At 37.9% G+C, this 25,333-nt stretch overlaps 1 protein-coding gene across 1 annotated transcript in view; it reads right to left on the bottom strand.

The window, feature by feature from the left end:
- Positions 1 to 23,887, bottom strand: part of LOC124158707 (homeotic protein proboscipedia-like) — a 173,454-nt gene extending 149,567 nt beyond the window's left edge. The window contains exon 1 of the mRNA XM_046533952.1: positions 23,140 to 23,887. Coding sequence (XP_046389908.1) covers positions 23,140 to 23,797 — 658 coding nt within the window. The 5' untranslated portion in view covers positions 23,798 to 23,887. The remainder of the gene's footprint in view (positions 1 to 23,139) is intronic.
- Positions 23,888 to 25,333: the final 1,446 nt, after the last annotated feature.

Genomic DNA, 25,333 nt, shown 5'->3' with positions numbered 1-25,333 from the left:
TCCGTGATGAAATAACACAAATAGTAATTTCCACACTTTTAATACAAAACTCAACAAGCGACAATAGTTTCAGCACATTGTGTAATTTTCAAGGCTGAAAATGACATAATTTGACAAAATGACACCATGAAACCATGGTCGGTTGTTGAGTTTAGAATTGAAAAGTGTGGAAATTACCATTTGTGTTATTTTATCATGGATATATCGAAGTTCAAAAAATCGAGCCCGAATCGTTTTTATACATAAAACATCTTTCCTACAATCCTCTGCTTATAATGCCTTAAAGTCAATCAAAACAATACAATATAATGAAATTATTAGCTCTCCCAAGGTTGCAATACACCGCATTATTTCCCTCTTAATGCTTCATGTCCTGGATCTTAATTGGCGGGCTTTCATGTGCCAAAATAAAAAGCAAATAAACACTTGAAAGCATCTTAAGTGTATAATATCCTATTGCTCACTAAACTACCTGTTTAAGTAATTTTTAATTTTGGTATTAACTTAATTTATTGGGTGGAATTAAAACGCTTGACACCACTTTGCTATATCAATACACAATCACAGAATGCCCCGGGTTAACAATTGTGTCTCATCCTGACTGATAGAATGCTGTGATCCTGAGGGTGTGTAGTTTTAGGGAGAGCGAAGACGTTCAAAAATACTATTTAAAGTAATTTATCATTTTATCCGTTAGATCAACATTTGCACCAGGAAAAATAATGTTTTCAGGTGGTAATAGAGTAAAAAATGAACCATATTTCAAAACCAACCTAAGATTTTACATCAGGGCAAAAGCAATTTAAAGGACAAATACGATCATGTTTGTATGTTTTCATCATAGCGGAAAAAAGGGTATAAAAGCCTGTACATCGATTTCATGTTAGAAATAATGATTTAAGATAATAAAACCTCATTCTCTGAGTCGTGGAAATCCTATCAAGGCGGGCTGCAACGCAGTGTAGTATGCCTTACGTTTACCACAGCTGGATGAACTAAGCATATTGTATTGTTAAAGCAGGTTTAAAATTTTTCGAGAATCGAGAGAATATCGCTGAGATTGGACGCGTAAAAAACATGAGGAGATATCAAAAATACGTCCACTCTTTGCACAATTTTGTCTCCGAAAACCTAGGCCCAACTGTCGCCGTCTCTCTCGCATTGGATGCGTCTCTCGCAACATCACTTTTTTTCCCTACGATTTATTGAGCACAGAGGAAGTCATAAAAGCGTGAGCATTATTCATCACCCGCGTAGATTCGACGAACAACAACGTGATAGACTCGAAATGTTACGGCTGACAGCCGAAAATATCTCCCGAAGGGGAACTCAGGGCCAGTAGGTAGCGTGGGTGGCAGCCGTTTCGTACCAGCGCAGCGGTTTCTGAAGCATGATGGGGTGGTCGTGTTTTCAGCTGCAAGATGGGAGACCCGCAAGACATCAATAGCGGAGTGAGGCATATAGAAGGGATTTGCGAGAATGCGCAGAATACAATTTAAAAATACGGACCGGAGACTGATTTGTAATATAACGAGACTTACCGTGATGAATCCATGAGAAAAACGAGAAAATTAGATTGCAGTGGCGCAATTTTTCACAATCTTTTCTTTGTTCTCTTTCTTTTGCGTGTTCTATTTTCAATTTATCTATAACGTACGTGGTGACCAGATTTCACTAGTATTTTTATCTAGAAAATCTGTGGCTAACTCGAACTTTTAATGGAATTCAGCTATTAAATTTGATTGGTATGAAAAATTATGAAGCTTGTAATTGAAAACACATTTACATGAAATGGGTGGATTTATGTCAAGAGAAATATATTCAGTGCAGAATAATAGATAAGATGGATGAAATGAGAGATCGGTTGAAAGATAGTCATTTTGGAATTAATTATTTAGATTAATAAAATAATAATCAAGGAAAATGTTAATGAATCTGCATCCATTTGAACACAGCGTGCGAGGACACAACGCATTTTTTTAATAGCAAGAAAACGACGGATTTTTTAAAGAACCGAATAAAAATGAATTTCTCTAAACATTTTCAGAAAGAGTATCTTATTTAGTATTAAATTCCTTGCGATTCCATTTAATTTGTTGCTTTCTTTGGCAAGTTTCGGGTAGCTTAAGCAAGTCATTTTTTACGCTTTGCGGCAATTAGTATTTGAAAGTAAAGAGGTCACAAGCATAAGATGAGGTACGCGGGAAATCCAATTTTGCAGTTTGAATAAATTTGATTGAGATGGATCCAAATTAAAATAAATGCTAAGTCTTATTATTCGCCCTTCGAGTTACGCTTTGGGTTAAAATATTTTCACTACTGTCTTATGCTTTTCATTTGCAAGATTAAATTTGCATTATTTAAGCATATCATCAATGAAATCGATGGTGGAGGCTGATGCTTAGTGGAATTCCTTTTTGACGAATGAAATACTTTGCACAATTTCCACGTATAAATTTTATTTACCTATTCAACATGTTTCACTGTACTATAGCACAATCAGTACTCAGTTAAACATCTCGGTAAATGAAATTTATATATGGAAATAATGCTGCCATCCACAGCATTGCACAAATATACCCACCATCAATTTCGTCAAATCATCCAGCACTGCTCCACAGGCCCAGTTATGCACGCAGTACAAAATTTCGATGTTACACACATATTTCATCAGTGCATGTTTTACTTGATCTCTTGTCCCGAATTTATATATTCGGTACTGATTACCTTTTACATTTGTCCTCATGATGTTGCCGTACAGTGAAGCATGTTGATACGGTAAATAAGTGTGGAAATTGTGCAAAATATTTCATTAAATTTCCATATCATACATGACTTTCAACTGGAAAGGATATTTGTTATAAGGTTATTTGTATCAAAATGTAATTTTACGTGTGTAATGTCCGATACAAATATCTTGATATGGATTATTTAAAAAGGAGTTCGAGGAGTAAGTAAGGCTCATTACACCTCTTTACTTAGGACCCGTCAGGCTTGCGCCCTCTTGAGGCGCTCAAAATATGTGTAAATAAATTTACGTGAGATCTGAAATAACGTGCGAAGTTAGTTATATCTCGAGGTAATTTATCGTGCTGCAGGGTAATATTTCATGGCCCATGGGCTCGCGTTATCGTCCAGCACGCCCCCTCGTCCTATTCTGAGAATCGATCCACGAGGTCATATTTGAGTGCTGCTGAGTCAAGTAGATAGCGAAAGGAAATAATTCGTGTGAAATACCATCCTTCTGTGGTATGGAATCAGTAACGGATCTAACTTCGAAATAGTTGCATGGATTTTAATCAAAATCGAACACACTTTTTGTTTCAATGCGTTTGTTACAATTGTACGAACAAACGATATTTTAAATGTCTTCATTATTGAGCAGGAGTATGCTTAGTGCTCCATGCAAGACACTTCTTGACATACAATGATAATTTTGAAAAATACACCTTATATTTAAAATAGTCATGAGCTAAGTCAGTATATATCAAGTTTCAGTGTACCAATTGATGTTGATATAGCTCATAAGAATCCATCTTTGCGAATAAAATTTTTCATAACTTTCATAATTTTTTTAATTAATGTAATTTTCATGGAAACTAGTCTAAAGTTTGCCCCACACTGTGTTGTTGAGCATGCTGAGAAAGAGAAGCAGTGAAGTTCATCGAGTTTGGTTCATGATGGAAGGAAATAAATATTGCGTTTTATTTTATAAAAAAGGCGTTGGTACCCTAAAAGGATCTTGCATATATTCCAACTAGCTGACCCGGCGAACTTCGTACCGCCTAACATTCAATGAACTTATAGTTTAGTTGTACCATTTATAAATAAAGAGCAGCTGTATCGTTTTAATCATATTTGATTTATTATAAATTAAATGAGAAAATATTGATGAAATAAAAATTATACGCATTCAGTTGTTGGCTATTTGTGTTATTAACAGTAAAAACATGTTTTTACGTCTAAGTCCGCAGCGTAAACTTGGCTCGTTCACTGGACAGGTTAAGGCAACGCTAGACCGACGCTTGACTGATGCTCAAAATAGTGTAAAAAAGCCGCTATGAAGCAGAATTCGTATCAAATGACTTTAGGCGCGCCAGTTATAGTATCTCTGTTTGGAAAAAATGCACTGCGTAAACGTGCTGCACGCGTAAACGCACCACGGTGTGCCCTACACATTCGTCAAGCCCCTTCTGATAAACCACAGTTTTTGTTTTGTTATCAGATAAAGAGAATGAAGCCAAATAAAAATGGCGAAGCGAAGCAGGGACGCAGCGAGGGGGTTTTTGGGGGGTTAAAACCCCCCCAAAAGCTCAGAGAATCTTTTTATAAAACATTTGGTTATTAATATTAGGGGGACGGATGAGTCACAAAATATTTAACTGTTCACACAACCGCAAAACCTACCATTTTGAACCTTTTATCCTAAAGAATGTCTCGGGAGGGCCCCCACACCTCTCGCTTACCTTGGCGAGTTTTCTATACCCTACAGACCCGCCAGTATTAGCTGTGCCTATCCTTAATTCCTAGCTGCGCCCTTGAAGCGAAGGAAGAAATACAGCGGATGGTTTACCGACTCGTAAACATACCACATATTTTTTACCATGAGAAAATCATGGGTTTTCACTGACACATGAGAACAAACATCACAAAAACTGAAAGACTGACCATGCGATTTGTTAATCGTTATCACGAATGCAACACGAATTGGAAATTGAATACGTTTAAGCTGAAAAGAGCATATAAGTTGGGATCATGGAATCTTCGGATTGAGAACTTCCTCATCTTTGAATTTTCCTTTGAGTATAGTGGCGTGAATCACTTTCATTATCAGTTTTTTTAATAACCAAACACGTTCCGTTGGATAGTTTTGGTTGGTTTAGGTTTCGAAAGATCATGAACACAGAGCATACCTTTAGCTGTAAATCTTACCGTGGTAAGCCAGGTGCGTCCAAGGAGTTTAAATATTCAGATAGATAGTTGGTGACTTCGTCCTCGTTTATTACAAAGTTAAAAGATTTGAATTCATGCAGAGTACACAGACATTACTGATAATCAACAATTGCTTGGAGATTTGTTTACACACGCGGTAGTTATGTGTTTGTTCACTTTGTTGACAACTCAATTTGAGCTGAGCTTACCTCTAATTCAATTATTTTTATACTATTTTAATATTACATTAATATTTTTAACATGTTTGAACATTTAAATTTTTTTAATATTGTTAAAAAGATCAGTCATTAGTAAAAACGAAAAAAAAACTTATTTTTTTGACCGTCTTAACAATCAACTCCTAAAAACATATCTCTAAGATAAAGTTGAATTTTTTTGTGAACTTTTCCTATTTTTTAATGTCCTATATGTTATCCGGGGCTGAGACGAATCCAAAGATCCCAATGTCACTAAAATCGGTGCGGCCGTTCTCGAGTTATAAGTGTTCTAACTAACACGATTTTCGACTTTCTTTTATATATATAGAAGATATTAAAAGCATTAAATCGAAGTAGAGGTTCCTTTATGTGCAATTAAATTACCTCATGATTCTCGGGTCTATTTCCATGGTGAAAAAGATGAATTGAGTATCTTATTGTTCCATTCGATTTTCATCCAAGATTAATTTTTAACAATTTTAAAATTTTACTCATGATATTAACAATGCAATTTCAAAACCACATACTCTGGAGCGCAATTTAATAATTTCAACAAAACAAGTTGTAAAGTCTTATTGTGAGGTTATGAGCAGAATGAAAAAAAACTGGGTATAAAACTAGTAAGTTAAAAAAGTAAATTAATTATCTTGTGAGATTGCGGTGTGTTTGCGGTATATTTAGTACATCGAAGGTTGTAATAGTTTTCTAAAATTTTTGTCCAACCTTAAAAAAAATTTTCGCTCTTAAAATTTCCTCGCTATAATTAGTACATTATGTTTGTGAATTTAAGCAGTCATGAACATAATTATATGCAATTACTTGGTAAAATTAACCTAAAAAATACAGGCCTTGTCATGTTTTACGGTTGCAAAGAAAAATTAGAAGTCCAAGAATAACTGCATATGTTTTTTATGCATACCTACATCTGTGTATTCCATAATAACGAGCTCGAATTCCTTGTAAGCCATTGGCACCTGGTATTCATGAAAATATACTAGCAGAATATGATATGTACTTACTAATTTTTAATTCAATGGATAGGAAAACAAAGTCATCTTGAAAATAGTTTAGTTTGTTATGTAAGGCACATTGTTTGAATCTAACGCCGCTGGATTTTAATAGCTAATTCTCTATGTTTTTGATGAAACCAGATTTGTGCACATTCAATCATTATTGAGTTAAATTTCCTCATATATATAATAATTATAATGCTATGTGAAATTCCTCAAACAGAAGATTTGTAACTGCGTTATATATGTATGTCGCTTCAGCCTCTGGTTTGCCAGCTTGAAAATAATGCTATTAGTATTAGCCGAATGAAATAGTCGGTTTTGGTCATTTAACTCGCCAGACTTCCTTGGACTTTTCAATTGCGAAATATTGCTGTGAGTGAGGCTGCATTTGAATGATTATCCACACAATACCATAAGTATCGTCATAAAAAAATTTAAATGGTGATACTAAATTGTGAAGCTTTTGTTAATCTTCGCTGCATAATTGCGTTTCACATTAAATTTTTAGAAGCGTTGATTCCCATCGTTTAATGCAATAAATCATATACCTATAGTGTCATATACATTATAATTATACTTATTCGAGCAGAAACTAGGCAGGTGAACTTCATGGACACGAAATATATATAATAATTAATTGGGGTACAGGTGTTGAATTTCACATTACAAGAGCGTGTCATGAAAATAGATCTGCTTCTGATTAAAAAAATATGAATGAATGTTTAAATTTTGTCAAAAATCATCTAAATAGGCATAAAATTCTGGGGTTAAACTTGGTTGTTTGAAAAAAATCATCTGGAGAGAAAATTTATATCGAAGAAAATACATTTGTAGGTATTAATCTATTCTCGTAAGTTCTATTTCTTTAATGATTTCTGCCCATTAAAAATTCATTGAAAATTTAATTAAGTTTTTTAGTAGACTTTAATTATATGCTGCATGCACTCTGCACTAATTTTCATGGTAGAAATGATCTATTTCCGTAAAAGTGACATTTAGGACAAAAATATCGGAATGAAATCAAGCTGAAAGGTTTGTCCTTTCGCAAAAGTAGTTTCGCTTTTCCGTAATTTGAAACCACTCGGTTTATTTTTTGGGGAATGTACCATCGCACATCACATGATGTCAAGTTTATCTTAACTCACAATTGTGGAGCATTAGGAGTGCCGATGTAGTTGTTCCAATTCTCACCTCAAACAGTAAATAATAATAATAATAATGTCGTGATGCCCATGCCCATGAGAAAATAAAAGTACAACTTTCTCCATTTCCATCTTGGTAGATAAATAGAAGTAAAAGAGTAAATAAAACAAGATTATGCTTTATTTCGTATCCCGATGTCCCTTCATGAAATACCAAACAAAAAGGTGCAATTGAACCTTAGACTGCGAGAATAAAAGTGGATAATTTATACAAAGTTTTAAAACTCTTAATGATGTTGGTATGCACTGTCAAATCTTTTTTCGTTGTAATTGATGCCATCAAATCACATATTACCTATAGCCCAATATTATCAACCGTCCATGGTGACAGATATTTTTGGAAAATATGATGGAAGCCAAAAATAACTTAAAAATAGAATTAAATTGATTAAGAGGTAAGTTTATATGGTGTTTGGATTCTAATCACTGACGGTTTTTTAATTAAGAATAGAAGTCAGGTTTTGGTACGCTGTGCCCAACTACAGAGAAAAATTGTCTTTTGATGTTAAATGCATTCATGCTTATAGTGTACTCAAATTCATTTTCATTTATCATTTTGAAATTGAAAGTGCGTGTCCTGTTAAAAACTCGCTAAATTACTTGAATTGGAAATTAAGTGTAGTATTCACTTCCATTCCTTCTATCATTAGTGAGGCTGTGGCATTACCTATAGTTTCCTGGTGTTTATTAATTAGTATAATTGTTCTCTAATATTGTCATAAAAATATGCTCTGGTTAATGCGCTAATTTTGTATTGAAAGTAGAGTATCATGTAACTCCCCAGGCGTTATTGTCGTTGGAAAAGATATTTCATTCAATAAAACTGCATACCTCTTACCGTAAACGTGATAGGCATGCCGGTTAAAGTGATGGCAGATATTTTTCCTTTCGTATCCGAGAATTAGCTTACTTATAGATGAATTGCCCATACAAAACTTACATATGTATAAAAAATAGAAAAAAATTGAACGCTAATACTCCAACTAGCTTCATTGATTCAAGTTTGGTCCCGAACGTGTGTAGGTGATTTGACCATAGTGGCTGGACAGTAAAATTCCATCAATACTGCGGATAAATTATTAACTTCGACTTCGTGGCTAGTAAAAATTCAAAATAGGCTACTCTTGACTAATTACGATTTTATGCCAACTTTTCATTTGATGCAGCTTTCCGATTTCCTTCGACAGTTGTGGGATGTCCCTGTGACATTAATAGACTCTAAAGCATGAGTCTCGAGCGTGTATATGTAGTCTAAGAAAATTATTAACGCAGCAGCAAAAAGTGGGCCCGCTTGATACTGCCGATCGTGGTAAATGAGATCCCGTCAAATGCTACCCGCTCAGTTCAGTTCGCTCCGCTGGAGGCGTGAGCGCCCGCTGTGCGGCGTCCGTGGGTTGCCGGGAGGAATATGGCTACCATGCCGGTGTGCTTTCGTTCCGTAACTGCGAGGAGAAGCCCGAAGATTTTTATCGTTTGGCTCATGAAGTACTCAAAATTCCACCTCTGTTTTTGAGCATACGTTTGTGGCTTTTCCATGGAGCGCCCGTTTGATTTGCTTTAGCGTCCTTTATATAATCGCTTTGCCGGTTGCACAGGAAAATAAAATATTTCATTCTATTGTATTAAATGTTAAAATTCACATGTATCAACTATACTTTCAATTAAAACAATCCATAAATGGTAGCGAATATGTATCCTTGATGAAATGCAGTTTTGGTTTTCAGCGGCATTCACATATGTTAATTCACGTCAATATCTATTTTCCAATTTTAAAAAAGCTTTTATTTCATTAAGAACTTTAAGTGGCTCTCTCTTACAGATTTAAATGACTTGAGTTGCTGCAAAGAAATCTTAGTGACCAAGTTGTTGATATTACTCATTTTCATAAATAACATGGCTTTGCCGTGTACTCAATAGGAACTTAGGTAGCCAACATAAGTTCCCTCTAGGTTATTTCCATTTATAAATGCATCCAATTGCCAGAAATAATCTATTTGTCAAATTATGGATCTTTAATATTGCTACGAATAAGAAACGAACTCTATCGTATCACTATGGAATGTTTATTAGGGATTTATAATGTTGCTATTCAGGTAATGTCCAATATTCTTCTTACTGCAGTAGCTACATGCATATTTACTTGGACATTGTGTTTACAGGAAATATTGCTTTATATTTCATTGAAAAAAATGTACAAGGTGAATCCCAATTTCATTTTGAAGTAATTGTGCGTGAAAAAATGCTTTTAAGCTTATTTTCCCCTGCCGTTCTTTCCATTAGCCTTATATTATAAAAAATAGTACATTTCGCTAAAATGAAGATGCATGTTTTGCTAAGATTCCATGACAGCTTTTGTATCAGAAGTTAAGATTGAATAAAATTAACGTAAACAGTGACTTCTTAAAATATGCTGCATACTTTAAAAAAATAATTTTCTTTACTTGAAGTAAAAATATGTGCATTTGCGTGTGTGAAAAGTTTCGTGATTTTGCACAATCATGGAGATAGATATTGCTCAATTGCTCATTAATAGCTGTAAAATTTATTTTCTGCACTAATTCTTCGAAGATAAGCTGTTACAGACCTTAAAGTTCCAATTCAGTTTAATTTTCATAAAATACTAATTCGCTGTATCCATAGATAAATGGATAAAATAGTTACCTATCACAAGGTTGAATTAAATCATCGGATTATAAGTAAAAGTAAGATTTTAGTGAAAAATACCAAATATTTTCGTGCCAAAATTTTTGCTATATCGTTATGAAAACTTTTTCATGGATCCATAAATAATAAAACCAATATTTTTTTATTTTTCATTGAAAATATGTTTCAACGAAAATAAGGCTAAAGGTTTGAATCAACCTTTAGCTGATTTTCCATGTGATGCAGACCAGCTTTTTCATATTAAATCTTATATGCCTCCTGACTTGGTATTTTCATGATATTATTGTTACATATTTGAGGCTGAGATTGAAAAAAGCTTCCATTTTATATAGTGACGTATATTTAAAAATAAGGTGATTTTGCGGGAATAAGTTAGTTAGTACGCGATTATTTCGGCGAAGTATAGTAATAGTGGTGATCTGTTCCAGGCTCTATTGACACCCTGTATTTGCCTAACTTCTTTAAAATCAGCAAGAAAAGCTATTTTTTGCTTCTGCGCAAAAAATAAACGTAAAAATTTCTTTGTTGGTGATTTTAGGGGTTGGTGATTTCTATTTAATTTTATGGTATGTTAAAATTTTTATATTTTAATTTTTACATGGATAATAACTTTCCTTGGCAGGTATCTATTGTAAATGAATTCAAAATAATTTTGTTAAATTATTTCAGGAGATGAACATTTGCATCCGTGAATAGCCAGAATAATTTGGGGAATGCTGTTTTGATTATGCTCCTTAAATAATAATAGGTTTCTAAGCGTTAAAGTACTTGACCTAGAGCAATGTAAGCTTGTTACCTAGTAATTGATTCCAATTTTATCTTTAAGAAGTTAATGAAAATTTCGCAAAAAATGGAAATCAATGGATACTTATCGAATTTGAAAGACAAAAACAAAGATTATAGTGCCGGGATGTGAGGGAAATTATTTCTTTATATTCAGGTCTCACATTAAAAGGTGTTGTTTTATTAATTTTAAAAATATTTCAGCCGCAGTCGTTGAGAACCAGAAAGCTAAACAACTTTTACACTTGCGCACACTTCTATAATTTATCCATCGCCAGACAAATGACGAAGTTGTGAGAACGAGTTGCGAGTTGCTTGCTGAATGAATGGCTATATTACTTGCTAAGAATCAGAAGTATTTTAAAGACTGGAGTTAAGTAGCATTTAACTGTAAATTCAGCGAAACGTAAACTATTCTATGTAAAATCAAGAAATAAGACCTCTGCTATGATACACGCGCAACGAATTGAATACTTTGACTTTGCTGCATTATAGTTGCACGAAATGGTGGAAGTTTGTTGCGTTACTTTTAGTGTATATCTTTGTTATGATGATGCAAATGTGTCTGAATTGGAGAAATTGATTTTTTTCTTGGTTGAGCCTTCAGTTCAGAACTATAAGGTAATTGCCTAAGCCTCGACCGAAAACCATTAGCCGTGAGTTATACGGAAAGCAATGAAAAATTAAAAACTACTGCCGGCATTGTGTGTGCAACGATATTTTGATTTGAAATTCAATGTTATCTGTTAATTCTTACCTAAGAGTTAATTTTTTATGTATGAATGTAGTTTACTTATTTCAATTTTCATGCAAACATTAACACATTATGACTACTACTTATACTTCATTCTTTGAAGGGGTCTCTTCGTTGGAGCCTTCTTGTATTTTATTCACATATAAATAAGATAAATGAATATGTATGCAAATACTTAAGTGACAATTTCAATCGAATTCAATGGTGGTTAAACCAATGTGATTTTTCAGATGCATCCATCTATTCTATTGTGACAATATGGTCCTACCAACGACTTAGATCATCTGAACATTTAAAGCTACGACCAATGAAAAGCGCTGGTACATGAGGTCTTTCGTTTGAGGCATTGTGAAATGGGTGCCTCCAATGAGAATTTCCATCCTTAAGATAATGTTTTGATTTTCATATTTTTCATAAACACCTGTGTCCTAATGAAACAGTAAAACGTTTAAATGTTTTTAAATTTAAGCTGTGTAACGAAAAGGAAATTCGTCCCTGCTCCGTATTGAAAACATAGACGCAATATATTATATTATATACGAAACTTATGGGAATGTTTACCTTCAGCCACAAGTCAATAATGCGAAGAACCTTGTAATGTCATGGCTTACTTTAGCTTTTTTGAGCTCCACACTAAAGATTACATTCTCAGTGACGCAGTTCACAAGTCGATGAGTATTTCTCAAATTTATCTACTACCCGGTTCTTCTTCTCTCTTCGCTGCAATCGTCACCCGGATTGGACAACTAAAATTGTCGTCAGTCATCGCTTTTAAGAAATTGCGTTCAAGTACCTCTACAATTAACACTTTGCCTTCATTGAATATGTAATTAAATACATGATATTGATTATTGTCGTCAACAAAAGCTCAAATTCCTTGATTTGCGCTCCTGTTCATCCGGCCTTGATATTGTAAATGGACGTATATAAATGCAAACTGAAATTAAAACTACACAATAAATTATGCGTATTATAAAGTAGTTAAAACAGTAAAAGGCTTTGTGTTTAGACGGGAAGTGCGCAGTTATCATCTTCAAATAATGGCTATCATCTGAGACTTACGCTGATGTCGAATCTTACGGATTCTGACTAGTGGTTATTTTCCGTTGAGGGTATTGATACTATGATATCTATTGTGAAATGAAATTTAGTTAGAATATCAAGTCACTGAAATTTTCCGGAAGGTGATGGTTCCATTAGTGAAGCAGTTAATTTTTTATATCCACCTAAATCGCCTTTGCGAAGCACTATTTTCCGTTTCATTAAATACATTTCGTTTGTTTTGTGGCACTGCTTGCACAAAGACGCCAACGAGGTATAACATGCATGGGTTTCGTACATTAAAATCAGTAAGATGTCGACAAGAACCAATGATTATATAATATAAGTCATGTTAACCGGGAGGAGTACGAGAGCACTGAAGATGATACCATAGGATATGAGTGGATTAATACTTATGACATATTTAAAGAAGAAAATCCGTGTACAAGGGATATTCACGCTAAACCGATGAATATGAATCTATTGCACGCTAAACTTAATGCATTTGCCAACAAAATATTGACGAAAGCTTCCCTTATTTTCAATAGATCAATGAAAACTTATCAATGTCGACCCAATCACCCGATGTAAACATTAGCCGCCATATTTGTTTCGTAAGGCTTCCCCACAACTTTTTACGGCCAAATGATCTAACTGCTTGTGCTACCATAGATGGTATGTACGTAAAACTGCAATATATGTGCTATGCACGAGAAAACCAAGCGGAATTCTTTTGCTACCATGGACAAACGCTAATAATTACAGTGCCGATTACTGAAAACATTTTGCCTCTTCATGTTTCCGTGAGATTGAAATATCTAATATAAACCAGATATAGACATTCAGTAAATACTTGCGGATATTTATCACCAAAGAATTAACTTCTAATCAATTTATATGTACTAATGAAATGCAAACGTTTCTGTAGTAAAGTACACAGGTAGTTGGAATGAATGGTTAAGTGCTTACGAACACTGTGAAGAGATACTGCGGAGGAGAAGTTGAGTTGTTGGTCTTTTAGAATTGGAAAAAATTATAAATCCCTTGTTAAAATTCCACTTGCTTAGATATTGAACTTTTCTTTTCTCTTTTTGCAACAGGCCCTTAAATTATTTCGTATTTTTCAGCTGAACCAACAACCTTTGCATAAAATCTATTGAATCATACATGCTTTAATCTGCATTTTGATTAAATGCGTTAATACTTTGCCTTCATAGTTGAATATGATTTTATTGCATAAATTTGTACAAAGAAATCGAAAAATTGGCCATTCTTTGCTATTTATTTCTGTCGATTATTGAGGAACTCTATGGTGTCTTATAATAAAGTAAATGCCTTTCAAAACCTATCCATATTCTCGTAGACTATGCGAGGTTGGTTAGGAAGCTATCGTTAATAAGCGGTACATTGTAGCTGGCGATATTTAATGTATTATGAAAATAAAATTCATAAACTGTACTCGGAATTTATTTGAATAACTATTTATCAGATGAAGAAAATAACAGCTAATCATCATCATAAAATAAAAGATAATCATGTAAGGAAATCCATTTGGAAATCATAGCAATAAATACGAGTTTTCACAATTTTCCTTCTCTGAACTTGCATGCAAAGTTTGAATTTTACGCCTGTGGCTTCTTCCTCAATGAACGCTAAAAATGACCCACCGTGAATTCTAAATATAGTGTTGTTAGTGAAACTTCGTGAAACTTGATGTAAGTTTCATCTTTTGCCTAAATCAGTCGGTTCTTGGTCATGAAACGCTATGCACCTGATACGTACTGTACTAATTAAGTTTAAGGTAAACATTATTTTTACCATTTTATGCGAGATTTTAATTACTTACAAGAAGAACTGCGACAGTATATGTGGTTTGTTTCAAACCTACCTTGTGAACGACGGTGAATGTTACCTTGCTTGTCATGGTAAAAAAACTACCCAGGATCGGGTTTTGAACTGCGAATATTCAGACCATTCAATAGACAACTGCGCTATCCAGGTTTTTTAATTTGCATGGAAATTTTACCGAGTTTTAATGGTACTAAGGGTACCTTGCAGTTAATCAAGGATGGCTATAAGGATGGTTATATTGCCATGGAAATTAAAGAATCTGGATTGCGCAGTGGCGTACGCAAGGCCCGGAAAGCCAAAGGTCCGTTGTTCGATTCCCAGTCCAGGTCAGTTTTCTCTAATGGCAATTTATGTGAATGTACGTCAGTATAGTCGACCTATATGAAATTGTCGCCCAGAAGTAATACATTTTCTTTATGAACAATCTTGTGGTTTCAACGTCGCCTCTCAACCCGTCTCTTCCCTCAATAACCGAAGCCGGTCCCTCAATGGAGTTTTACCTAATGTCAGATGCGAATAAATAGAAATGTTTCTGAAAGGAGAATATGGTCATGAGAGCAGTTTCCTTTGTATTTCATGAGTATTTCATGGCTAGAAATGCGGGAAATTGCTGAAAAATTACTATCCATCTTAATAGGAGCTTACGTTGCCAAAATGTTCCATCTTGCTTCCATTTGTAGAATTTAAATATACATTAGTAATATATCTGGAAAATTAGGCAGTTTTTTTTAAATAGATAATAGAGCCAGTGAAATTAGCCTTCATTTGCTACATTTTGTCTCTAACTAACAGATCACTAATTTAAAAAAGCTTAAATAGTTACAGCGTATTGATTTTTTTACTGATTCTTATTAATGTGCTTATGTACCTATCTATAATGCCGTCAGAATACGATTGAATTATTTACTTTATTGAGATACATTTGTAGGTATAGCCTTTATTTCGTATATTCCAGGCATATACTTAGGATATGAAATATCCATTGACTGAGATACATCGAAGCTCTCACGTAGTTATCCATTATATTTTGAGTATTTTATTGATTGAAAATATTTGGAGAGACATTCAACGAATGGTGAATTATTAATACTCATCTCATTATCAACTGAAGTTAACAGGAGTGACCCACCTGGTAAATCAGACCCTGTGCAAAGCTTCTTTTAAATTTCTTATATTCTGCACCGGTATTTTATTAATCTGTCAGTGTGGCCATAAAGTGAAATCAAAATTGTTAGCCCCGAAATGATTATACGTACAAAGCATGGAATATGTTTTTGTAGGCAATCTTGGCTCAATATCATTGTAATACAGGACACCATATTTGAGCACAACACACAGGAAATAAAATGCAGCGAGAGCCTTTAACGTATTTTTTTTATTTTCATAGAAAAGCGGCTCCCAATTCTTACATTGATTTTTACACATTGGTGTATTCTGAAATACTCGACATTCACGGCGGACTCACATGTTATTGTGCTTTTCTGAATTTTCCTTGTCTTGCTTTTTTGGCATTGTATATACTATATTCTGTAATTCCAATTGAACGCACTGAAATCTTTTTATTGTTGCAGTTCTGAATGCATAAAATTATGGCTGCAGTTAAACGTCACTATTTGAGATCAGGCGAAAATTATGTGTTCTGTGAAAATTAGCTTTTGGAAATACACTGGATGTGTTCAGGATAAAGGTAAATTCAATTCAATTATAAAGGTCTATGTCAATTGCAATTCAGAAATCACATTGAACTGTGCTTTATTTTGTTATTAGCGCTTTATAATTCTATAACTATGACATTATTTTTTAAGATATCTACAATTGGAAGAAAACTACGGAGTAAACAATATTTATTCACTAATCTAAACGCGAAGATATCATGAAATTGAGCATGACAATGTGCCAGCACTTTTCCTCATGTTGCGTTGAGCTATTGTATCGCTATCAATGCCTTATAAATTCTCGTATGCTTAGTGAAGTGTGTACTTCGCGTATCAGAATATTTTTCTGAGAGTTTAGTTATGGAATAGACTGTAGTCTTCAAGAAAATAAATTATTTTACAAATTGAATGGGAACCAATCAAAAACTGATAGTTATGATGGCGATAATTGTTCCAAGTAGTAGAGTGGAAACTAACTGAAAATTCAGACATCTTGGTCAATTAATATAGTAGGTTAATATAGGTTTCTAATGTGGACTCCGTCATTTATCTTAGCAAATAAAGGCATCACATGTGGAATCCTCGTTGAAATTTAAATATCTCCATCTTCCGTGCATAGAAAATCAGATGAAATATTCTAAAAAATATTAGCGGTTAAACATAGATATATATAAATAAAAGTATTTTTTAGCGATTTATTGCGAACTTTCTGAATTGCCGAGTCATACGCGTACCGCTGCTCTCCGATTGACCGAGGAAGTCACCTTTACGAGCGATACTGCTATCGGAACCCGGCTCTGCGAAATTTTACCGGAGCACGTTGGAACACTTTTTCACCGCAGGACAAGACGACAAGAACACGGGGAACGGGCAATAAAACGCCGTTTTACGGGTGTTTTGCCGGAGCAGAGCGTATTCATTAGGGAGGTTAACACAATCCCGCCAGGCGGCCTTTACCCCCCACTCGCTCTCGTCGACCCCGCAGTCGCCGGGGTGATTTGTCGCCGCTTTGGGCCTCCGAGCAGAGGGAGAGAGAGGATCCGGCGTGTGCGGGCGGAGAAGGAGGAAGGAATAACTGTCGGAAGGCAGGATAAAAAGGGGAGAAGAAGAAGAAGTAGAGAGTGTATGCCGTGTAAAGATTGGCTCCCTTCCCGCCTCTATCCACTCGCACGCCCCCAATTGAGACGGCAATCCACTCGCAGCGACCGCAGCTTAACTCTTTCGCCGCCCGCACGTCCTTATTGCGCCCCGACGACAAGTGCGGTATGGCCATGCGGCGGCGGCGACGGCAAGTGAGCCGCCCGGCGGAAGGGATGAGCGGGTGGAGAGGTGCTTGAGAGCCGCTAGCCCCTTCCTGCGACCGCCTGAATGGTTTTAAGGCCTGTTTACGCGGTACATTAACACGTACGGGTTAATGTCTAAATGTATGAACGCGAGAATGAACGCCAAAATGCACCGTGTAACCACCCAACTTGTGCGAATGCATGCACAGAAAATAGAACCTGTTCTAATTTGGTTCATGCATTCGTACATGTTCCGTTCCGGTCCACAAAAATCATTCACGCAAACGTACATTAACTCGTACGTGTTAATGTATCGTGTAAACAGGCCTTTACGGACCACTACGATCATGTCGGCATTATTCAATGAAGTAATTTGGATTCGTGAAATAAAGACAAAGGACCAATGTCTCGAACGATCGTATTCATGTACTTGGAGAAATTGGTCTTCGATACTTTCTGAAGATCTCTACACACCTCTGCTGTCTCGTTTAACTCTTTGTAGTTTGTTTACATTTACTTCATGAATACTGCCAGAAAAATTCACTGTCATGAGAAACCATGGCTTTACATAAATTGTTAACCGTGTAACGGAGCTAAAAGAAAATGTCTCGAACGATGCAATAGCAATTCGTGTACTTAAGGAATGTGTCTCCGATATTTTCTGATAATCCCTACAAATTTTACCGTGGCGTTTAGGTCTTTATTGTTTATTTACATTTAAGCCTTTTATCCTCTGTCAAAACAATTCATTATTATGAAAAACCAAGGAAATTCGAAATTTCACTTTTTATGTCTCTTTATCCATCCAAATATCCAATGCTATGAAAAACAATTGCTTTTTTCCGATACTGTATCTAATTTATTGCCTACCTCACTGTTCAAACAGATTCGTTGCTATGATTGCTTTACTTCAAAAATTTATACGGCATGAAATGGGCAGCTAAAATTGCCTCGAGCTCATGGCAGAAGTATTTTTTTTACAATATTGTCCTAATTTATTGAGAAACGTTTGCTCTATTTGTAGCTTTAAATGGACATTGTCGATAAAATAGTCCTACGGATAGCAATTATATTTTTTAAGGAAAATAAGCCATAAAATAGTCCTTTTGGAAATATCTCAGAGTGAACTTTGCGTCTACCTTCTGAATATTTTAATATTTTTTTATTTTTAAATAATGACACTTGATTTTAAATTTCGTTCCAAAAATATCCATCTACATTGAAAAAGTTAACTTTTCGCGTCATGATATTCCTCGTTGGTTTTGAAACTATAGCGTTCACAATTAATTTTAATGGTACATTTACATGACTGACTGGGTATACCACTGTTCTGGCTCATTTTGGCATAAGAAGGAAAGCCTCCGTACTTTTGAGAAGCAATGAGAAAACTTGCTCATTTAAGGGATTCAATGAGCACCGTGATCGGTATGCAATTATTCATTGGAATACGCTCCTAATTTTCCATTTCATTTGATTGTTTTAAATTTATTTAAATCCACTTTCTTACTATTATGTGTAATTCTATCTCAATTGTGCTCTGCCACGAGAAACGATACGAAAGCTTGTTAAACACTACTTATGGTTTTCTGATTAGTTCTTACATTATTTCATTTATGTCTTTATCGATCGTTTCCTCTAAGATTGTTATTTATGTCATTTGATAGTTTAATATTTACCAAAGACTTCTACAGGTATGCTCTCCACACCAAGACTCCACTTTGATCGAGAAATTTGAAACCAGTCGCATTTGTTTCACCTCACCACCTATTTTGCCAGTACTAGTAACCTTTTTGGTAACTATCCATAATACTATTGGTTTTGTGCATTTTTGTGAAACGTTGCCGTTAGATATTGCTTACAAGTAGTTATATAAATAACGCAGCGTTTTAGACGCATAATAAAGACATAAATAATATTATGTAACCGTTATAGTGATCTATTAGCAGTCAATGTAACTATTGTAATCGTACGCCAGCATGCATGTAGAAGGAATTCAAGTAACAGCGGTATCTTTCAAGCTTTACAAAATCATCTGTTTACCTCAATAGCGACGAAACGCATTTCAATATAAACTAATGTATGCATACTAGCACTTTATTTTAATTATGGTTCCGAAAAGTGTGCATTTAAATAGAACAAGCTGAATTTTCGAGTCATAATAATCCTCACTGCACTTTACTAGTTTTGAAGCTATAGCGGTGACAATCAATTTTATGTAGTGCATTTCCGTGACTGACTTGTTACCGCAGTCCAGCATGTATGACGGAAGAATACAAGTTACAACGGTATCTTTAGTACTCTACGAAATGATTTGTATACCTCAATGACGATGTATTTGGATGCGAACAATGGGATAAAGGTACGATATGCTATTGGGGGGGGATGGATATGAATGAATGGGCTATGGGTAGTTCAGTTCACAAGTGGGGGAGGGTGACGACGAAGGGGGCAGTTAAAAGATTTACGGAGTGACTGAATGATCTGTAAATTGACCTGCGGAATGGCCCCCCTTGGTCCATTTTAGGGGACCCTCGCGCCGGGAGGCCATAACTCAAAGAGTGGCGGGAGTTCGTTGGGGGGACATCCGCCACCGACCGGGCTGAAAGGGCGCTCATATCCCGGGCCCGTTCGGTTTGCGGAAAGCCCACTCGGAGGGAAAGTGATTCGTCGGCTATCTGATGTGGGCGCCAATGGCCAAAAGATTCGGCCGAGATTAGAATGGGTGAAAAATCGTCGAGGTTATAAAGTGCGAGGCAGGCGCCTGCCGGGAAAGGTGAAAGTTGGAGTGGAAACGTAGAAGGTGGGGTCGGAGGTCATGTTCCTTCGAGCATTTACGAGGGTAATGCTAAGCAAATGAGGGGTTATCGCCTGCCGCGAAGCTCCGAAATCGGGAACCTGGATTCTCGCCTGAGAACTATTCTCGTCCCACTTTATGGAAAAAGGAAAAGTTTTGCCGAAGCTTGAGAAATGCTATTTCTAAATATTGTATGGAATTAATGGCAACAGAGAACTAGGATTCATTTCCTCGCTCAGCCAGTTTGCTTGGTCAACGACGTCAGTCACAAAGTGGGTCTTCGAAAATGTCGATGTATATTTAGAAATTTTTCTCATCTCTCGTGTGTCTAATCTATATCTTATTCAATAATTGATAGAATTTCATTCTCAATATATTTATTGCTCCACCTATATTTCTTTCTCTGCGGCATAAGGCGTCAAAAACTCGGATAACAGCAGTAAACAACAGATTCAGTAGCGACCATACTTGGATTATGGCATTACCTATAACACGTATTTACTAACAGTGTGAGTCCAGTTTTAAAAAAGAATTTCAAAATATTCTAGCTGTATCCTTTCATTAATTCTGAATTACTTGTTAATTTTTATAATTAGGAATCTTTGCGTTAACTTGTTCGTGATAATGCCTATGTATTAAAGTTCTGCGCAAATATAGGTCTTTTCTTTGATTGGTACCAAAAAAAGCAAATTCGTGAGGCTTAGATGTAAAGAATAGAATTTTTCGAGATGAAACTTTAACTCTATCATCTCATCAAGATGATTTGTAATGAAATAACCCTATGCAAAGTAGTGAGTGCGTTTCAATTTAATGTTTGTTTACAAATAATGCCATGTTCTAGTGGTAGGCAATCTTTGTGCCGACCTTATTGTTGCCACTGTATTTGAAGGGGATGGTTGGAAAAAAATATATCACGCCTATTTTCATGGATGGGTTCGTAACTTCTTATTGTTAATATTGCGCATGAGGTAAGCATCCTACGGATAGTCGTAAGATGACTTGTAGTCTCAACTATTGAATCGTCACTTTAGATAACTAGGTATTCTAAATCACAGTCAGCGAAGAAGAGAGAAGGTAGATATTGTGGAAGGGACAATAACATCAGATGGGTAGGTACTGATGTTAGTTTACAGTTAACATATCGGTACCCATCTATCCGAAACAGGGCAGCTGAACGTCCCTCAGACCGGATACTGTTTATAAATGAGATATTGAGAAAAGAATGGTGTAAGGAAGGAAGAAGTGGAAGGGTGTTATGGAAAAAGGACACTGCCAGTATAGTGTAAGAGAAATGCTTTCAAATTGTAAAACCGAATGTTTATATTCGTGTGACGATGTATATAAATGGTCGAAGGACTGACAATTGAGTGAAAAAAGAGGAAACGAAAAGGGATATTGGATGTGAGGGGCGAAGGAATCTTCAAATAGTGCGGAATGCCGTCACCGTATGGACCGATCCCGGGGGGTCTGTAAGGAATGAACAATTCTTTGTGGGGGAGGAGGTTATGGGTCTTAAAGGAGGTGGGCAAGGGATGATCCTTATGGCAGTGTGTTTTGCATCGAGGGATAAGGGCATCGGCTGAGGTGCGTGCATTGTGCGTACGGGCGTATAAGGAGATGTAAGCGGGCCATAAACATGCCCCGTATACGACGCCACGGCCGATCTGCGGAGCGATGGCGTGAGAATTGTTGCTTTGTGGTGAAGGAGCGGCTCCGGAATAAGAAGAAGAAGAAGAGGCGAGAGAAACGGAGGTGTATTTCCTGCTTCTTTCCCTTCGCTTTTATCCTCGTATTTTTACGCTACTTTTATGGGTTCCCTTCGAACGGTATAACGTCGAAAAAATTTTAGTTTACTGTTCCTTCCAAAACCTTGAGTGAAACATACGCCTCCATTCGACACTCTACAGGTAAAATCATTGCAAACAATCGGCATATGTTTTAGGGGAATTTCGATAAATTAACTGCTATTGGAAAGTTACTTCTATTCATTGGTATAGCTTAAAATAATACCTTTTACCCACGATTTCCTCCATGAAATATCATGACAATATGATTAGAATAATGTGTCAAAGAGATTCAATTCCACCATGCATGCAAAAATATTTAAAAAAAAAAAGGGATTTGCTGCATATCAAATTGACATAGACGTCTTCGGATAAAATCGGTAACTTTACGTGTAAATTTGGGACCAGTCCAATGACGATGAGGATAGTTGTCCATGCGTAAGCGAACAACTTTTAGCTGCGCTGCTCTTGTCATTTTTCCGTGGCACCTGAGTACTTATTAATGCTCTCCAATTTATATATCTTGGCATCGAATAAAGCATTTCCCGGTGATTGCATATCGTATTGATTGCCTAATAATACTTATATACTAACTCATATCCCTTGTTTGTTTTGTCATGCCTATCTTTTTTTCTTTCCTTGCCGAGGGCTGGCACGGGAATACGTTGGATTCGTTAACAATATATAGTAAGCTTCGTTAATAATATAAAACACCATCAGGTTTTAAAAACTAAATAAATGAAGACAAATACGATAAAAGCAGAGTTATTCATTCGTAACCTACATAAATTCAGCTGCGCTACTCTATGATTTTCAAAGTTACACCTTCTGACGTATAAAAGTGTAAAATATGCTCCTAATTTCTCCATTGTGGAGACGAATTAAATGCGTGCTGTGAATTTCAGATCACATCGATGACTTATACTAAATTTAAATTATAAAAATATATTTAAATTTTAATACGTTGATGCACTAAATTCGTACTTTTTTGGAACATAAGGGTAATGTAAATCGCTTAAAATCAGCAGATGTGTTTGGAATGAAACTTCAGTTTGTATGCAAAGTCAAAGATTGGTTTAAGATAGTTACTCAATCATAAGTGAGTGTGTATAACCATTTGGTGAACTGTGTGTGCAAAAAATGTATGATGATCAGATTGTCTTACCTTGTTGGCTACTTTTCCTCGTCGTCTTCTTCTCTTTCATCCACGGGTATTCGGGAACGTTGACTCCGGGAGGAGGGGGCCCTCCGACCCCTGGGGGGCCCACACCCATGACCCCCACACCTACCCCACCGCCCCCAGGTCCTCCAACACCCACCACACCGCCTCCGCTGCCGTCGTGGTGGCCCATGCCCCTCGCCACGGCCTCCAGCCCTGGGAAGCTCCTCGGGGGCCCCCCCTGCATGGACATGGGCACTTGGGAGTGGGGGTGGGGCGGCGTGGGGCTCGGCCTGTGGCCCCTCATGGGCCCCCCGCCCTCCATGTGCGGCGGCGTGGGCAGCCCCGTCATGAAGTCCGCCATGACGGGCGGCTGCCCTCCGTTCATGAAGCCCGAGTCGCAGGCCACCGCACCACCGCCGCCCTCCATGTGGCCCGGGAGCCAGCAGGGGGCGTTGACGGCCGCCGCCCCCGCCGTCGCCGCCACCGCCGCCGCCACCGCGCCGCTCTGCGCGCCCTCCGTCCCCGGCTCTCCTCCGCCGCCGCACTCGGCTTCCTCGCTGCCACTACCCGCCGCTGGTCCGACCGTCCGCCCGCCCTCCTCGTGGCTTCCGCCGACGGTTCTGCCCGTCTGCTGCTGCTCGCACTGCTGCTTACCTCGCATGCGGACCGCGTCCACCTGTTGGGTCTGCGGCGGATGGTGCCGCTTCCGGAGCGGTCATCTCGTATTGTCGGTGGGAGCGGGACGGGTGGGGTCGGGTGCTTGGCGGGTGCAGAAGGGCGCCTCCTTGCGCCGGGAGGTCGCGGCTGGCCGAAGGGGTGAAGGCGGGGCGCCGCGGGTCGCCCTCTCCCATCACGCCCTCACCCCCTCCCGACACTCGGGGCCCTCTTACAAATACAATCCGCTATAACAACTCAAAGAAGTTCTTCCCTATATTCCCTTTCGAGTTCCGCAAGATTAGCTAGCGCCCCAAAATAGTTACAATTTCCGTTATATTCTCTTTCCCTATCATTAATATCACCAAGAAATGATAGAATCAAGCTTATCAATGGACGGCGTTGCCTTTTTCCTATCCCATAAACTATTATGATAACAACGCGAGCACTGTCCTAAGGCTTTCCTGTGTTTGGTTCACACTCCTGGGAGAAATAAGCACATTCGTAAACACATCACTGGTCCGTCGGTACACCTTCGTCGATCAATTTTGACTATCGATAGAAATTCTCAGACAGTTGTCTGTTTGGCTTGATCGAATTCAATAACACTGAGGCATCACTGTCACTCCTCCACTACGCTCGTAAAAACCTCTCTCGTGGGGCCTCGCTCTCTCTCCCCTGACAGGTGGCGATCGCGTCGGCTCTCCTCTCGCGTTGCCGCCTCTTTCCGATGACGCAGCCAGCGACTGACGGGGGCAGAGCGCTGTGCATGGGGGCCGCCGCCGTCCCGTCCACGGTGCCGCGAGGACTCGGGGGCGGCGGAGGAGGGGGATTGGAAGGGGGGAGGCGGTGGAAAGCAGTCGTGGAAGGGGACTCGGTGGGCGTGGTAGGCGGAGTGCTGTGTTGTCCGGGGGAAGGGCGGCGAGGTGGGGTTTGCGTGCTTAGAGTCTTTCGCGGGGGGCAGTGGCCTCGTAAGGAGGACCGGAGGCGGGAGTGTGGGGTGGTGGCGCCGCGGTGATGTGGAGGATGGGGGGAGGAAGTGTAACACGGACGTGTGTGCCAAGTGTTGTCCCGCTCACGTCTTCCCCTTTATCACTCTGACAAGGAGTCGACTCTGGGCGCGTGCATTGGTCCCGGAGGAAGATCTCGGCGCGGTCCACCGTCGAGATCACTGCAGCTGAGGCTCCGCTAGAGTCGTCTCGCCGCGGAGGACGTCCGGCCGGGAGCTTCACTTCTCCGGAGGTGCATTGCATTTGTGGCGCTCGAGGCAATTGTTTTGTTTCACTAACGTAGATGCTTGCCGTTGGCTCCTCTCCCTTCACTTCCTCTCTCTCTCTCTCTCTCAATCTCTCTCACTCCACTTCGTCCCGTGGATGTTAGTATTCGAATCCCCTCCACGTCGCAATACTCTTCTCCCTCCCTCGAACTCACAAAGCACCACTCCCTGTTCTGCCGCTTTCTGAGCAGCGCCGCCACGAGTCACGTGATTGGCATCGACCAATGATAGACGCACGGGTGATCTTTTTTTAAATCTCCCTCGCGT

Source organism: Ischnura elegans, chromosome 1 (assembly GCF_921293095.1).
Source record: "Ischnura elegans chromosome 1, ioIscEleg1.1, whole genome shotgun sequence".
NCBI lineage: Eukaryota > Metazoa > Arthropoda > Insecta > Odonata > Coenagrionidae > Ischnura > Ischnura elegans.
The sequence above is the reverse complement of the archived record's forward strand: the minus strand, read 5'-3'. Positions and strand labels throughout refer to the sequence as shown.